This window comes from Lontra canadensis, unplaced genomic scaffold (genome assembly GCF_010015895.1).
Source record: "Lontra canadensis isolate GAN:19392208 unplaced genomic scaffold, GSC_riverotter_1.0 scaffold187, whole genome shotgun sequence".
Lineage (NCBI taxonomy): Eukaryota > Metazoa > Chordata > Mammalia > Carnivora > Mustelidae > Lontra > Lontra canadensis.
In genome coordinates, this window is record NW_022631181.1 from 494442 (window position 1) to 511233 (window position 16792).

The window sequence follows — 16792 nt, forward strand, 5'->3', positions numbered from 1 at the left end:
GCTGAGACCCTGCTGGAAGTCTTAGGTGGAAAGCAGAGTCAGTCTGCTGGGGTTGCTGCCGCGTTAACACGAGGGAGGGGGGCCGGGACAGGGGAGACAGAAACACACTTAAGGCCGTGACATTTCTGCTACGGCTCCCCATCTGGAACCCAAAGCACCTAAGTTCCATTTAGTTAGAGCAAAATTCAAAACACGCAGCTTTATCAAATTACAAGGACTCTCTCTCAGACCATGTGTGTGTATATATACTCCTCTATGGTCCCTCAGGGGCAGCTTGACAAAGGTAGAGGATCTGCTGCACCTTATAATGACACTTTCAAGTGCCCATCGAGGGAAGGACCTGGTAGGGACACAGCAACCCATCCCTGCAGGTGACCTGAGATTGGGCCACTGAGGAGCACCTTTCCCTTTAGTGCCCCAGGGCTGCTGAGAACTGGGAGACGGATGGATGCCACTCAGTTCCTTCAGAGCTGCTCCTCTGCCTGGAACCTTGGGCCCTGTTTCCTTGAAGGTGTAGCTCCCTGGACAGCCTCCTGCTTCCTGGGTGCTTTCCTCAGCCGGAGCAGAGATGGTCCCGGGAGTGGTCAGGAGGACTTGGCGTGGACCGACACCTCGGGAGAGCACCCACAGTTAGGTTAGAGACCCTTCACGCCCCGGCGGTGGGCAGCAGCCCCGCCTACCGCTGAGACAGGGCATTTAGAAAAGGACTCACTGAGGCCGCTTAGCAGTTTCAGCCCCAGCCAGTTAGGCGCTGAGCTGGGTGATGCCCAAGGCCAAGTTCCTTAAAGGTCACACCCCTAAGACTGCACGTGAGCTGAAAAGGCTGAAATGATACGTCAAAGATTTTAACTTCTCCCTGAAGGAGCTCAGGGGCAGCTATTTTAGGAAAGCCTTTTGGGTACCACTTCCCCCCCCAAAGACGGTTTCAGAGTTGCGGGGATGCAAATATAAGTATGTACGAGACACCCCAGATGTTGACAGACTTGGCTCATACATTTGTATCAGATGAGAATACAACGTGCACCTACAAAATACCTCTCAAAGATTCAGCCCCCTCAGGTTTTAATCTCATTTCCTAGCAAGATGATACCACGCTAAGCCCTGTGTACCTCTTGCCAGTGAAGGCTATGGGGATGCCCAGCTTAGCACACCCTGAGACTGATGGGGAAGACTAAGCGCTGAGCACCCGGCCTGGACTTCCCCAGACAGCAGTCAGCTCTGCTTTTCAGACCCAACATGGCTCCCGTGGCAAAGAGCAGGCCACAGTCCGCACCAGTCCCATCACAGCGTCCAGGGCTGAGACTCTGGCATGGGTGTTTCTAGAAGCTGGCCAGGAGAGTCCAAGGCGGGAGACACCACAAAGCCTCAGCCTTCGCCCTCCAGTGAAAAGTTGCCTTCGACGTGTAAAACTGAGAACCACTTAACATCACCATCCTGTTCACTAACGGCTAGAAATGGGAGGTAAGCTTGCTTTCTTCAAACCCTTTCCTTCCCTGTGTGAATGTGTGCCTCAGGCATCAGTACCACCTGTTGTTTTGATGTAGAATCGGGAATAGAGGGAGACATGAAAAGTCAAGAGGAGGGCTGAAAATGGCCACATTTTAATCTGCGTTCTCAGGTAAAACTCACCTCCCGCCACAGCCACTCACCACGGTTAACTGGCCATTTTGATCTTTATAGATTTGTTCTTCCGGCCCTGTATCAAAAACGATTGTGCCTTTTTTTCCAGGGCTGATATAAAACTGTAAACTGAAAACACACCAAGTAATCAATCACTGCATTCAGGAAATTCACTTAGGGGGGCTTCGAGATCAAATTCCCGTTTGTATTATTACAGAGTTTTACTGCATATTTGAGTCCTCAAAAGACAACCATTGCCACAACCAGGAAACCTACCCCTTGTTTCTGTGCCTATTTCCAGATCAACTTAGCATGTTTAGTTCTTCAGGGGGCCCGTCACAGGATGGCCAGGGCTCCCGTCAGGGAAGTGCTCCCCACTCTGTCTCCCTCTTGCACAGAGGAATTTGCCCATCAGCCTTCTGGGGCTTGAGACCCACTAAGAGCAGCAGCATTGGGGGGCGGAGGGGTGCAGGCTGCCTGTAGGAGATCTGGGAGTCTCCGGGATTCAGCCTCAGGGACCCCCACACTGTCCCTGACCAGCCAGCTGACATGGGCCTGCTGCTTAACCACCTTGTGCCCGTGTAACAGAAAACATGGTGGTGCCTTCAGACTTGAGAAAGACTCCGGTAAGAGCACCCTCTGTGCCAAGTATTTTTCCTCTATGCCCTAAAGAAATGTTCTCCCTGGCCACTCATCCATGGTAAGCAGCCTGCCAGGCTGTGGCCCACGGTGCTCAGACAACAGGCCTCAACCAAGGGAAGGTGCAGCTGTCACCTGTCCTGGTCCAGAGGTCCACCTTTCACTGGCTGATGCCTTCCCCCAGGGACGGAAGGCCCTCCTTGGAGAACTGGGCCATCAGCCCCCAGGTCGCCTTGGAGAACAAGGGATGGCTAAAGAAACACCTACCTTCCCTGAACGACATTCACAATGTTCCCCCTCTTTGCCAGCATGACAAGCTTGGTGACCACTTCAAAAACGTGCTCACACTGTAAGACGGCATCGCCCTGAGGCAGAGAGGACATGGTGGTTTCAGAAGCAGTGGCTTCAAAGAAAAATATGCTTCCCTACGGAGGCTTCCCGGTGGGCAGCTCAGCGTGGCAGGGTCTCTCTCCCCTGGCAGACACCGGTGGCCGTTGCTTACCTTTTGCTTGTGGTCCTCTGGTGAGACGTGAATGACCAAGATGCCATCACTGAGGCTACTAGTAGAGACACCTGAGGACAGACTCCTGAGTTAGGGACCTGGAACTGGACAACCTGACATTCATGCAGAAAAAAGAAGCGGTGTACCTGGGGGCACCCCCACCCCACCCTCTGTCCTTCCTTGCTGGGCCCCAGAGGGTGAAGGGCACACCCCAGCGGTCAGCATTGCTAGGAGGCTGTGAAGGGCTGTGCTCGGGCTACAACACAGGTCCTCGGAGAAGGTGACTGTCGTCCAACCTGGATATTTGGGGGAAGGGGCGGCCGCTGACATTTATGCCAGGAAAAAACACACAGGCCAGGCCCAGGAAGCCAGCCTCAATCTTTCTGGGCACCCTACACTTCTGTCTTCCAGTAGAGGGTGTCTTCCTTACTGGTGTGTCCCCGTCCCGTTCCCCTCCGCCCAGGGTGCTAAGTCAATCCAGGGAACTGTCTGAAGACAGCTGGCTTCTTACCTCTGAGGGCTGAATATTCTATTTTCTGCTTGATTTTGGCAAGCTCCACCACATAAGCTGCCTTCTGAGTCAGGAGGAGTTGGCGCAGCCGGGCCTTGAAGCCTTTCCTGTCATATTTGATGACCGGGATACCATACTGCAAGGAAGGCAAGGTGACTCCGTAGGGGGACAGGGCAGAGGACAGAGTTTCTTGTTCCTCTAGACTCTGCTAAGACCAGTTACTTGAAGCACTCGGAGAGAGAGAGGCTCACACAGACTGGTATTACCACAGAGAGAGAGACAGAGAGAGGCTTACATAGCCTGGTATTACCACACAGCGTTTCCCACCATTGACTCCTTCGGCCTCTCACTATCCCCGCCATCCCCACTCACAGAAGGACAGAGGTGGCAAGAGCTTCAGGAACCTGCCCAGATGGCACACAGCTAAGGTACGATGTTCATGCTGACACCCTGCCATATTGCTTCTGATAGGAGATGTTCAGTGATGAAGTTCATGGCTGCACTGCACTCAGTTTCACAGAAACCAAACCCATGGGGCGCCTGGGTGACTTAACCAGTTGAGTGTCTGCCTTCGGCTCAGGTCATGATCCTAGGGTCCTGGGATCGAGTCCCACACTGGGCTCCCTGTTGGGCAGGGAGTCTGCTTCTCCCTCTCCCACTACCTGCTGCTCGTGCTCATGTTCTCTCAAATTCTTTTTAAAAGGAAAGAAAACCAAACCCAGTTTCTAGGATGACATAAGGACCAGATACCTAGAGGTCACATGGGCCCCACAATTTCATTAATGCCCAGAGCATTACGGTGGAGAGCCCAGCCCACCCACGCGCACCCCTGCATTTCAACAGTTTTTCCAGACGCTCTTCATACAGAAAACAGACCCCATTAAGGGAATCCTGCCAGACCCAGGGACCCATGTTTCCATACCTGGATTTTCTCATTGCTAATGAGTTGAAGCACTTTGGGATTAATGTCTCCATCTGGGGAGGGAACCAGAACACAGCAAATTATCACCAAATACCATCTTTGTACCAAAGCCACTGGCATCTGCTGGGTTTATGCCCCTCTGTGACCAGGACCTCAGCTGTGGTCAGGACATTCTACAGAGGCATCTTCTTTCAAGCCTTAAAATAGGAGAAGCGAGTGCACAGATGGAAAAACGTACTTACCGATCCGGCTGTCGGCAAAGGGCTGGCTTAGGACTTCTGCATAACCTTCTTTCTTTCCCCTGAAGAGTTCACTCATAACCACCTTTTGCTGCATCTGGTGATACAGAATTGGAAGGACAAAGTCGTAGCCGCGAGGATCCTTGGGACAGAGGCTCCTTAGGTCCAGGGGACGGCTTACTTTCCTTGATAAGCTGTAGGAGCCTCAGCCTCCTTTGGCACAGAAATCACAACACATTCCAGGCTTTGGCCAAAATGCCCTAAAAATTATACTGCAGAGACCGGAGTGGCCACCTAAGGCCAGTCTCTTGCACTTTCTCCCTAGAAGTGGGATTTTCAGAATTTCAGAGAGCAGGTCCTTCCACCTAGGTCTGAGATCTGCAAACTACAACCCAAGGGCCAAATCCAGCCTGCTGCCCAATTTTTTAACTTTTCGGGGGTGGGGGGTTTGTGTGTGTTAGCAGCATGGCTCTGCCATCCTTTCATGCTGTGCCGGCAGAGTGGACTGATTGGAACAGCACTCATGGGTCCCGCAGACTCCAAGATGTTACCCTCTAGGACTTTACAGAAAAAGTCCGCTGACCTGTGGGTAAGCATGAACTTCTCTGCAGCAGAGAAGGGGTCCTGCATTCTGGGCAGCTTAGGGGACTATCTGGGTCAGGTTCCCATGGCAACACCAGGAGCCACATTACTCATAACAGCTGCCCTTGAACCAGGGCTCTGCATTAAGTGGTCTAGGTGTATTTAATCCTCAACACACGTACGAGGCACGGGCCCAGTGCACCCCTTGGCACCCAGATCAGATGGCAAGCAGGCGCCAGCCCTAGTCCCTCCCCGACCCTGTCACCTGCCCATGCCCCCACCCCACCCACCCCCCAGCCCCTACCAGCGCTTTCCTCTCCGCTGTGATCCCGCAACAGTACATCCGGACCAGGTTCCTTGTGCACATTTTCCTGAGCAGGTCGGATGCCTGTGCGGAGAACACATGTCTGTCCCATCCGCCCCGCTCACACCCTGTTCTTGGGCTGTGGCCACCAAGACAGATGCTTTGAAAGCACAGTTGAATCCAGCCTCATGTAAAGTACAGCAGTAGGGAGGCCTGGGTGGCTCAGTCGGTTGAGTGGTGGCTGCCTTCGGCTCAGGTCCTGATCCCAGGGTCCTGGGATTGAGCCCCGTGTCAGGTTCCCCACGGTGGAAAGCCTGCTTCTCCCTCTCCCTCTGCCTGCCACTCCCCATGCTTGTGCTCTCTGTCAAATAAATAAAAATCTTTATTAAAAAGAAGTACAGCATTAGTATTTTAAACTCCAAGAAAGCAGCTCATGTGCCAATCTTGCACTACTTTCTCACTCTTGCTAAGCTACTGTTTGTTTGTTTTCCTTTGAAGATTTTATTTATTTATTTGACAGAGACAGTGAGGGAGGGAATACAAGCCGGAGGAGTGGGAGAGGGAAAAGCAGGCTCTCCGCTGAGCAGGAAGCCCGATGTGGGGCTCCATCCCAGGACCCTGGGATTATGACCTGAGCTGAAGGTAGATGCTTAATGGCTGAGCCACCCAGGCACCCTAAACTACTGGTTCTTAAATTTGAATGTGTTTGAGTCATCTGAGGACCTGGCAGAAGACAAAAGGACTCTCAGAGATGCTCAGTAGACCCAGGCTGGGAACCAGGACCTTACAGTGTCCCCCATTGTGCTCTAGACAGAGGGTTCTCAGAACCCACTTTTGAGAAATACTTTCCCCCGTGACAGTTATTAGAAGTTATTGGGAAGGCTACAACAGGATAGGAACTATCCACAAGAGCTCTGTGCAAACAGACCTCTGTTGGCTTTAGAGTATGAATTTGGAGGACTGACATTTCTTGTGTAACAGCCTTGCAAAAAGAAGTGCTTTGCTAAGGCGACCCTTTCCAGGCAAGAAGGGTGCACGAAGACAACAAAAGCTTAGCCCATCAGTGCCTGAGTCACTTGCAATAGGAGTCCCCATTCGGTCCTCACATTTTCCAAGATGCCAGGAGGCCTCAGCCAGCTCTTGTCCAAGACATTCTTTGGGACATGATACCGAAGTTTCAAGATGTAATTCTTCCTCACGAACACGATAAACTCCTCGTTGTCTGGGCAGAGGGCTTTGTTTCGGTTGATGAATCCCTTTATGAACCTAAAGAGGCAAGCGTTTCGTTAGCTTTCTGGCCGATTTCTGCGCTGAGACTCTCTCCACCTGTTTGATTTCAAAGGAGGCCAAAATGGCAGAGATTGCTTTGGTCACCAAGGAAGGTGACGGTCACATAGCCCACAGGTCAGGTCTGCCCCAGAGACACATTCTGTTTCACCCACACCATTTTTGGTTTTGTCCTGAGCAGTTTGAATTAGTTGTGGACATCAACTGATACCAGAAGGCAGCTGACGCTGATGGCTTTTAAACTGAGAGAAACTCACAAGCATAGTGAATTGTGATCACCGTCAGATTGGGAGCTTGGAGGAAAGAAGTGGAGCTGAATCCCTAAGGCCTGGCATTCTGGGGGGAAGCTCAGCTTTCTGAACAAAGCCCAAGAACTCAACCAAGACCCACGATCACCTTCTGGAGAGAACTCACTTTCTCACGGTCCGCACAGCCCACCTTCTCCTACTGGCCGCCTTCCGAGCCAGGGCCCCACGCCAGTGCGCCTCCAGTCTGATGGCTGAAAGAGTTCACTGCTGGCATTAGAAGGCGAGCACAATGACATTTAAATACAAAAGGCTTTTTTTTGTTCTCTCAGAACCGCTCACCCCCTCCCCCAAACATCTGGATGCCCACCTCTGCCCTGGGCCAGCCCCACCCTCCCCCGCCCCTAAGATGGAAAGTTGCGGAGTGTCGCCAGTTTCTATCCGAGGGTGCTCAGGCCACTGAACCAGGACGACCGCGCAACTCCGGCCGTGCGGGAGGCTTCAAGGAGAGCCCCGAAATTGCACTGAGGGGGTCAGTTTCCCCAGGTCTTGAGGGGTGCACATCAGTCGTGGGGCTGCGTTTGGCTGGTCTCATGTAGTGTGTGCTTTAGTTATCCACGCTTAAAAATTGCGATACATCAATTGGGACACAGATTTCTGGCTTGTTTCCAAATTTTTAAATGCTTTTCATATTTTGTTCGGTAGTCTGATTAAAAAAAAATGTTTTCTGGGGCGCCTGGATGGCCCAGTTGATTAAGTGTCTGACTCTTGGTTTCAGCTCAGGCCATGATCTCATGGGTCGTGGGACTGAGCCCTGAGTCAGGCTCTGCGCTCAGCACGGAGTCTGCTTGAGATTCTTCCTGTCTCAAATAAACGCATGAATAAAGCTTTTTAAAAAAATGCTTTTATTCCTCATAGCAGCACTGTTTCTGTTCCCAAAACAAAGGACTATCAACAGAACAGCTGGACTGTGGTATACTTGTACAGCACAGGGGTCTGCAAACTACAGCCCTCTGGCCGGACATCTGCTTTTGTAAATAAAGCTTTATTGCCACAGGGCTATGCTCATTTATTTATGTATTGCCAAAATACCTTCCTGCTGCAACATCAGAACTGAGTAGCCGTGACTGGGACCAGATGACCCACAAGTCTAAAGGACCATCTGGCCTTGAAGAAAAAGTTTGCCAACATCTGATCTCATGCCATCTTATGCAGCTGTGAAAATAAATGACCAAATCTATATAACGCTGGCTGGTTGAATTTCAGGAACAAAAATGTCCCTAAAAATACAAATGGTATAATTTTATGAACTTCAAAACATGCCAGCCACTAACTATATCGTTTAGTGATGCATCCATCACTGAATGAGGATGGTCAAGCTATCCAGAAAAGCAAAGGAAGGATAAAGGCAAAATTTAGGAGAGGGATGCAGGTACGGGGTCGAGAAGGGATGGGAGAGCCACAGGGGACAGGTTCCTGGATACTCCCAGGGTGAGTATCCTTTTAAAAAAATTATTCTTTGGGCACCTGGGTGGCTCAGTCGATTAATCGTCTGCCTTCGACTCAGGTCATGATCCCGGGATTCTGGGATCGAGCCCCACCATCAGGCTCTCTGCTCAGCAGGGAGCCTGCTTCTCCCTCTCCCTCTCCCTCTGACTGCCACTCCTGCTTGTGCTATCGAATGAATAAATAAAATCTTAAAAAAATAAAAATAAAAAAATTATCTTTTAAAAGTGCACGTGCTGGGGATCAAATAAGCCACGTCTGTGGGACCCCAATGGGTCACTATGTTAGAAAGGCTGTTCGTAGAATAAAAACAAGCCACACCCAGATTTCAAGGAGGGACAGGCAGGGGGAGCAAAGCCCCAACAGAGCCTCTGCCTCCAGGTGCCGCCCAGGTCAGAGAGACGGAGCAGAGCTCTGGCTCATTGTGAACGGGCAAGTTTCTGTTTCATTCTTACCTGCCTGTCTTTTTTTCACATACACTCTCCTTTCTAGGCAGGCTTTGTATGTGGCTTGGATCCTCGCAACTGAAAATAAAAGGGTTGGTGAAACAGCTTTCAGCTGTGTGACTCTGTAGTTGTGCTCTTCAGAGGGGAGGACAGAGGCAGCCTCAACACCACGCCCCACCCCGGCAGACCAGCGGCATCCTGTCCCCCCAGAGGCTGGTTAGAAACTGATGGAGGCCCCTCTGCCCCACCTGCAGCCAGCACCGGCCCCATCCCAGGTCCCAGGATCAGGGCATGGTGCCGTGAGGATCCAATAAATAAATAAATAAATAGAAATAAAAATGAGATCAGCAAGCACAGTGGTGACAAGCCCAGATCCCGAAGCTAGAGAGACCCATGTTCAAACCCCAGCTCTGCTGCTTACAAGTCATGCAGCCTTCAGCAAGTTAATGACATCTTGGACCTCAGTTTCCCGGAATGAAGTGGAGATAATATGGCCACGTAGGTTTGTTCTAAGAACACACTGAGGTCCCAAGTGCCAGGGAATTAATATGCAGCAAGCACTCAGATGACTCAACAGACCACTCGTGATTTCAAGGGAGATGCCCCACCCCACTCCAGTAGTTTCAGAAAAATTTTGCCCTCCCCCGCCCCCACCCGGTAACTTTTCTCTCTCACGGTTCACACACCCTGCCCCGGCTGCGGGCTTGGAAGCAACATCTTCTGACATCAGATACCGGCATGAATGAAGTTTTCAACACTTCACTGGAGGCTTAGGCCCTGGTCTGGCACAAGAGTTGGGGCCTATCAAGAACTGGGACAGCAATCCAGGGTTTAAGTGTCCGTGTGCACCCGTGACTGCCCTCCAAACACGCATTACGGCATACATCCACGTGTATCTTATCATATAGCCTCGTATCTTGTTCTGGGTTTCCAAAGCCAACACTTCTGACACTCTTTCAAAAACCCTGTGTAAGGCCCCTCCCACGCTAAGCTGGTTCATTTCACATTCTGCTGCAGTCAGGACAGAGAAAATCATACCTAATTGATGTTTACTGAATTCAAAGGCATCTTCAGTAGCAAACAGAGTTCTGGGGAAACGAATGAAGATTTTGGTTCTAGAAGTGAAAAGAGAGATTGTTGTGATGATTAATTTGGTCAGTTACCAGCTGCCCTGGCTTCCACAGTGTCCCCTCCCCTAGAGCCTCATGATGTGATCTTATCGGTAAATAGGGTCTTTGCAGATGTCATCAAGGTAGGGACTGAGAGGAGAGTGTACGGAATTAGGTGTGACCTAAATCCAGTGTGTGTGCCTGTAAGAGACAGAAAAGGACACACACACAGAGGGAAGTTTATGTGAAGACAGGCAGAGGCTGGAGGGACGGGACCACAAGCCACGGAATGTCAGGAGCCAGCAGAAGCTGGAAGAGTCGAGGAAGGAGCCTCCCGCAGAGCCCACCCACACCTTGATGTTGGACTTGGAACCTTGAGGACTAACCATGAAAGTGTACTTTTCCTGTTATTTTAAGCCAGCCAGTCTACAGGCCTTTGTCATCCAGCCTCAGGAAACTATGACACCATTTTACCCTGATGTCACCTCCCTGGATTTTGAAAACTGATGACAAGGAATAGGAGTCTAAGTATAAAAGATCCCATCAACCAGCAAAGATCAATGATTAATATCCATCACTTCCGACATGCCCTACCCACTCTGTGAGGGAAACTTCCCAGAGAAGCCACAAGGGGGCAGCAGTGCCTCAGTCCACGTGATCCCACGTCCCCATCCCAGATTACGGAAGAGGGAGAGAGACCACCTATGACCTATCTCCACAGTCTGCCTCCCTCAGGATGTGCTAACCCCATTCTCAGGGATCTGGCTTGGAACTGTAATTCTTGAAGCAGGGCCCAAGACAGAAGCATAAGGCTGGAAAGGGACCAGGGTGGCCACAGAGGGCTATATCCAAGTGGGAGTTAGGAGTGGGAGGGCAAAGTCCACTGATGCATTCCACGGCAGAAATTTTCTGTAGCCTGGAAATGCCTGTCTACATCCTTAGGCACTGGTCTTTACCACCACATCAACCCTGACCAAAATGACTAACAGGATAGACTAAAATCTTCCCGGTTCACCCCCACAGAGTCTGCCTCAATGCTATCATTGTGTATGAAAGGTCTCCTGCTCCTGGACGACAACCACTACAGCAATGTGCTCGGAGTTCTAGAACACCTTCTGGGATGCCACGGGATCTTTCACTTCACGTAAGTCCTAATAGCCCCCCCTGAGAGGTCCTGCGTGCATTTGAACAATAAAAAAGACCAGGCAAACTCATTTTGCAGGCAAAGAGGTGCAGCCCAGCCCTGGGTCAGGTTTAGAACGCAGGTCTCCCTTCTAGCTTCATCTTCTCCAACACCCTTCCAACCACCTGGAGCTTGTGATACTGTGATTTGTAATAAGAAATATGTATTTGGTCTTGGTCCCATTCTAGTGCCATAGCTAGCTCCCCAAACCCTTATAATTAGGGCAGTAGGGGCATCTTTGGTTAATATTTGGACTTTGTTCCTGAGATAGTTTCAAAGTGAAAACAGTGAAGTGGATGTCTTGCTATCTACGGCAGATCCCTCCGGCCACACCACACCTGAGTTTATGCTAAGGAGGTGATGTTCGCCAAGTCCCTGGATAACCTAAGGATGGTGGCTGGTTGCCAGGGGAACCATTCTTGAGATGAGAAGCTCAGAACTTTAAGCCCCACCTCCTACCTGGGGAGAAGGGCCAGGGGTTGAAGGGATGATGACCAACGGCCAGTGGTTTTATCAATCATGACTATGTAAAGAAGCTTCCATAAGACTCCACAAAGGACGTGGTTTGATGATTTGGGTGTGCTGGGAGAGGGCATGGAAGCTCTATGCTTTTCCCCTATACCCTACTCTATGCATCTCAACCACCTGGCTATTCCTGAGTTCTATCCTTGTGTAATAAGCAGGGAATTCAGTCACTCTGAGTTCTGTGAGCCCCTCTAGCAAATAACTTGAACCCAAAGAGAGGGTCCTGGGAACTCTAATAGATGTCCAGTTGGTCGTCAGATGCACAGGTGACAATGCAGACTTAGAACTGGCATCTGAAGCAGGGGGACAGACAGTCTTGTGGGACTGAGTCCTTATCTTGGGCATCTAACACTACCTGGGGTAGACAGTGTCAGAACTGAGTTGAGTGCAGGATACCCTGCCATTCTCAGAGGTATTGTGGAATGTACTCGGGGTGAGCAAAGTACTGAGAGCAGGAAGTTTTTTCCTTCTTTACGGAGCTGCATTTAAATCAAGTGGATGGGAGGATCTGCTGGTAAATCTACATGGACTCCTTTAAAAATTCGTCTCCAGGCTCTCGATGCATATGGAAGAATGCACAGAACCTTTTAACGGGGATTTCCTAGCCACTTACCTCCCTAACTTGTACTCCTCTGGTGTGTAGCCCATGTACTGGATCAGCCGTTCCACACCCTCTGCTGGAGGCCCGTGCCAGTGTGGCCAGGTGTCTGGGCACAGGGACTTGTACCTGGGGAGAGGAGAGTCCCTTCCAGAAAGCCCTTGGACTGGACACTTGCCTCCCACCCCCTGCCCGGGGCCCACTTGGCTCAGCTGTGGCATGCCAGTCACTCAGCACAATCTAGCAGACCCATCACACCAACTTCCTTGAATTCAGCAATAGACACTTGGCAAGAAAGATAAAAGGGAGAAACTATTTCAGTAGGCTGGGTCTGGCCTGTCTTCATAGAACCTGACATCATCAGACACTTGGCCCGAGAAACCCCATTCCACTCCACAGACTTTACGCAGGGACATGAAATCCTGTGCCCACACATGAGCTTACACAAGAACGTTCACAGCGTCACCGTGTCATTATTCATCAGAGACAACCCAAATGTCCGTCTGCTGATGAACGAAGGGACAAAATAAACATGGGTCAGCACACGAAGAAAAGGGCCCATGCCTGGTAAATAATGAGGGACGTGGGCCCAGGGAGGACTTCAGATCCCAATTTCAGCATACATTGCGAGGATGTGCTCCCTGTAAAAAGAACCATGCGGTCTGCAACATCATGAAATAAGAGAATGCAGAAATCCACGTGCCTGTGGACTTGCAGCTATAGGAACTGGGTTCAAGTGCAGCTCAGGAGCTGGGCAAGTCACTCTGTCTCCTCACCTCTGCAACAGGAACAAGGGACACGACCTTCCTTGTGGGCCCATCACGAGGTCGACATGAGATAACCCGTGGAGAGTACTGGGCTCAGTCTAAGACCTCAAAAAATGTTAGCTACACTGTTCCTGCTGTGCTTCTTACCCTTAATATTGTGACATGGTTTATTTTTAAATCACTTTTTTTTAAGACTTTATTTATTTGAGAGAGAGAGAACATGAGAGTGGAGAAGGTCAGAGGGAGAAGCAGACTCCCCATGGAGCCGGGAACCTGATGCGGAACTTGATCCCGGGACTCTGGGACCATAATCTGAGCTGAAAGCAGTAGCTTAACCAACTGAGCCCCATGAAAATCACATTTTAAACTGCTAGAAACATGTTGATTTTCCCAGAACTACACTTCATGAAAAAGCCATTCAGGGCATTGCCATGGACTAAATGTCTATGTCCTCCCCTCATCCTAAACTCACGGGCTGAAATCCTAAGCCACCATGTATTAGGTGGTGAGGGTCCTCTGGGAGCTGACGAGGTTGTAAGGCTGAAGTCCCCACGAATGGGGTCATCACCCTTCTAAGAGAGACCCCAAAGAGTTCCCTCACCCTCTTCCCATCACATGAGGACCCACAAGAAGGGCGGTCTGTGTGCAACCCAGAGGGGGTTCTCCCCAGAACACGACCTTGCTGGTATCTTGTTCTCAGCTTTCCAGCCTCCAAAACCGTGAAAGGTACTTTTCGGTTGTTTATAACACCCAGTCTATGGTGCTTTATTACACAAGCCCGAAACTAAGACATTAAGTGTCCCCTGTTCCTCCCCGATGACCTCTCTTAGTCCAGGCACACACACCAAGGCACAGGGGCATGCCTCCCCCAGGTAACATAGTAGGGACACAGCTGTCCAGTCCACTAGCACACGCCATCAAAGCTGTCCAGACATGCGGCGGCCAGACAAGGGTGGAATGGGGAGAGATCTTCAATACCCACAGGCAGAGGGACTGGGAATTCTGTCCTTTTCAACTCTGAGATGCAGTTGCTTCCTGGTCAAGGGAAGCGGTGCCATGCAGGGTGCCCCCTCCCAGGAACTCCAGCCCCTCCCCCGGGGCCTCCCACCTGCAGCCATGGCAGCCCTCCTTGCTGGTCTTCCAGCCTGCCCAATTTCCACCTCGCTAGCATTCACCAGCAGAGTAAACGAGCCTCAGATGACAAAAAAGTAGAAACAAAGCTGTACAAAGTGCAAAACTGCAGAAAAATGGGAACACAATATGCACAGGTCAGGCAGGCAGCCGCTGCTAATTCTGGCCGTCTCCACCAGAAGTCAGATTCAGAAAAAGGAACAAGTGAAAAAATGAACAACTAGTAGCTAATGAGCAAAAACGGAGTGCAAAGTAGGTATGTTAGGGGGCAAAAAAAGGCAAATAGGCTGGTAGTTCCTCAAACAATTAAACACTGAGTTATCCTATGACCTAGTAACCTACTCCTGGGTATACAGCTCCCCAACATAAAACACACGTCCACATAAAAACCTGAACATGTGTGTTCCTAGCAGCGTTATTCCCAATAGCCCGGAATGGAAACAATCCAAATGCCCACCAACTGATGGGTCTCTCCACACAACAAATGGAACATGATTCGGCCCTAAAAAGGGATGACATACTGATATGTGCTACCACAGGGATGAACCCTGAAAACACTGAGCAAAGTGACAGAAACCAGTCACGAAAGGCCATGTGCTGTAGGACTCCATGTGTAGGAAACTTCCAGAATAGGGTAATCTATAGAGACAGGAAGCAGGTGAGTGGTTGCTTAGGGCTGGGGCCAAGGTGGTAAGGATATAAGGGGGTTATAGGTAAAGGGTATCAGCAGGAATATAAATCATTTAACATAACAACGAGGCTGGAGAACAGTATGAAGCTTCCTCAAAAAGCTAAAAATAGAACTACACTATGATCCAGCAATTGTACTACTAGGTATTTTCCCAAAGAAGACAAAAGTACAGATTTGAAGGGGCACGTGCACCCCAATGTTTATAGCAGCAATGTCCACAATAGCCAAACTGTGGAAAGAGCCCCAATGTCCATCGACTGATGAGTGAATAAAGAAGATGTGGTATATACATACAATGGAATACTACGCAGCGATAAAAAAGAAGGAAATCTTGCCATTTCCAAGGATGTGGATAGAACTAGAGGGTATTGTGCTAAGCGAAATAAGTCAGAGAAAGACAAATACCATAGGACCTCACTCACATGTGTAATTTAAGAAAGAAAACAGATGAACATATGGGGAGGGGTAGAGGGAAAAAAGGAGAGAAGGAAACAGGTCATAAGAGATCCTTGGTGACCAAGAACTGAGCTGATGGAGGGGTGTGGGTGGGGGATGGGCTAGACAGGGGATAGGGATTAAGGAGGGCCCTTGTTGTGATAAGCGCTGGGTGTTGTAAGTGATGAATCACTGAATTCAACTCCAGAAACCAGTATTGCACTGTAGATTAACTAGGAGTTAAATAAAAATAACAGTGAGGAAATAGATTATTACTTAATAAGTATGTATAAGCAGATAGCACTTACCAAGACATGAGACTCATGGAAGAAAAACCAGCATGCTCCTTGGTAAAGAAAGATCTGAGATCACTAAAGCAGGGGCTAAAAATAAGACCTGCTGGGAAATGCTCAAGTTTCAAAAGGCAGAACCTTGAAATAAGTTGCAAAATACAAGAAATCAGATGAAAAATGTAAGCTCATGGACGTGACTTTTATAAAGCTGTAGTTCAAAAGAAACCTAGTAGTCAGGTGGAAATGCGAAACTGCCAATATTTAACCACGCCCACCTACAGAAATAACCATTATGACATTATGCTTCCCTTGAGAGCGTGAGATTGTGTTAATTTTTTTTTTTTTTGGTAGCACAAATTCACACGCAGCCCCCCACCAATGAAGTATTAGTGCACAAACAATTTGGGGGGCGGTGGGGTTATCTCATTAAGTCCTGATGAACTCCCTGAGAGCAAACAATTTAATCTCTATGTTACCCGTAAGGAAATGGGTCAGAGGTAGAAGAGAAAGGATGGGGAGTCCCACCCACGTTTGTGTGGTTTCACCGTCCACGTTCCCACCACTACACTTGCTTTGCAGGAGAGCTTACGAGGCTGCAAGGATCACTGCCAGACTGATGGCACTATACCAGCACCTACAATCCCCTTGGGGCAGGTCTTCCCCAACTGTGTACAGACTCAAGGGGCACACTGCCCATGTCTGCGCCCCTAGTGGCAGGTCTATGCATCAGCCTTGACCTTCCTGCCTCCAAGAAGTCACACGTTTAGGGAAAGGAAGGGAAGGAGGTAACTAACCTGAGTCAGTTTCCTATTCTCCAAAATGTTCATGTTCATCTCGGTTACAGAAGAACCCAACGGAGCTCCCTGGGGGATGGCCTTTTACTCATCGCCACACCCAGAGACTCCCCACACAGTAGGTTTTTGATCCTGTACTGGCGTAGGATCAACAAAACAAGTGTTACCTTTGCAAGAAATGCTCGTATTTCCGCCGGTATGCAAAGCCCGCCCGTCTCACCCGCAGGTGCTCCATCAGCCCCAGGTACTTGATCTGATGCCTTATGAGCAAGTCGTCAAACTTGCCTTTGGAAATACAGAAGGGAGAGTGACTGTAAATGACCCGATAGCTCTGTTTCAACTGAGAAAGACCATAGGCTACAAGCTGACCATCGTGGCCTGGGTCTGGCCACAGACATATTTTGTCAGGTCCTAATTGTGTGTGTGTGTGTGTGTGTGTGTGTGTGTGTGTGTGTGTGTGTGT

The 16792-nt window shown here is 49.8% G+C and overlaps 1 protein-coding gene across 1 annotated transcript in view; it reads right to left on the reverse strand.

The window, feature by feature from the left end:
• Positions 1-486: 486 nt before the first annotated feature.
• Positions 487-16792, reverse strand: part of MYO1H (myosin IH) — a 45069-nt gene continuing 28763 nt past the window's right edge. Inside the window, exons 18-32 of the mRNA XM_032847409.1 lie at positions 16497-16614; positions 12234-12347; positions 9842-9918; positions 8813-8881; positions 7021-7105; positions 6426-6585; positions 5320-5403; positions 4437-4530; positions 4289-4291; positions 4195-4247; positions 3273-3408; positions 2762-2832; positions 2527-2624; positions 1650-1749; positions 487-611 (exon numbers count right to left, since the gene is read on the reverse strand). Coding sequence (XP_032703300.1) covers positions 585-611; positions 1650-1749; positions 2527-2624; positions 2762-2832; positions 3273-3408; positions 4195-4247; positions 4289-4291; positions 4437-4530; positions 5320-5403; positions 6426-6585; positions 7021-7105; positions 8813-8881; positions 9842-9918; positions 12234-12347; positions 16497-16614 — 1289 coding nt within the window. The 3' untranslated portion in view covers positions 487-584. The remainder of the gene's footprint in view (positions 612-1649; positions 1750-2526; positions 2625-2761; positions 2833-3272; positions 3409-4194; positions 4248-4288; positions 4292-4436; positions 4531-5319; positions 5404-6425; positions 6586-7020; positions 7106-8812; positions 8882-9841; positions 9919-12233; positions 12348-16496; positions 16615-16792) is intronic.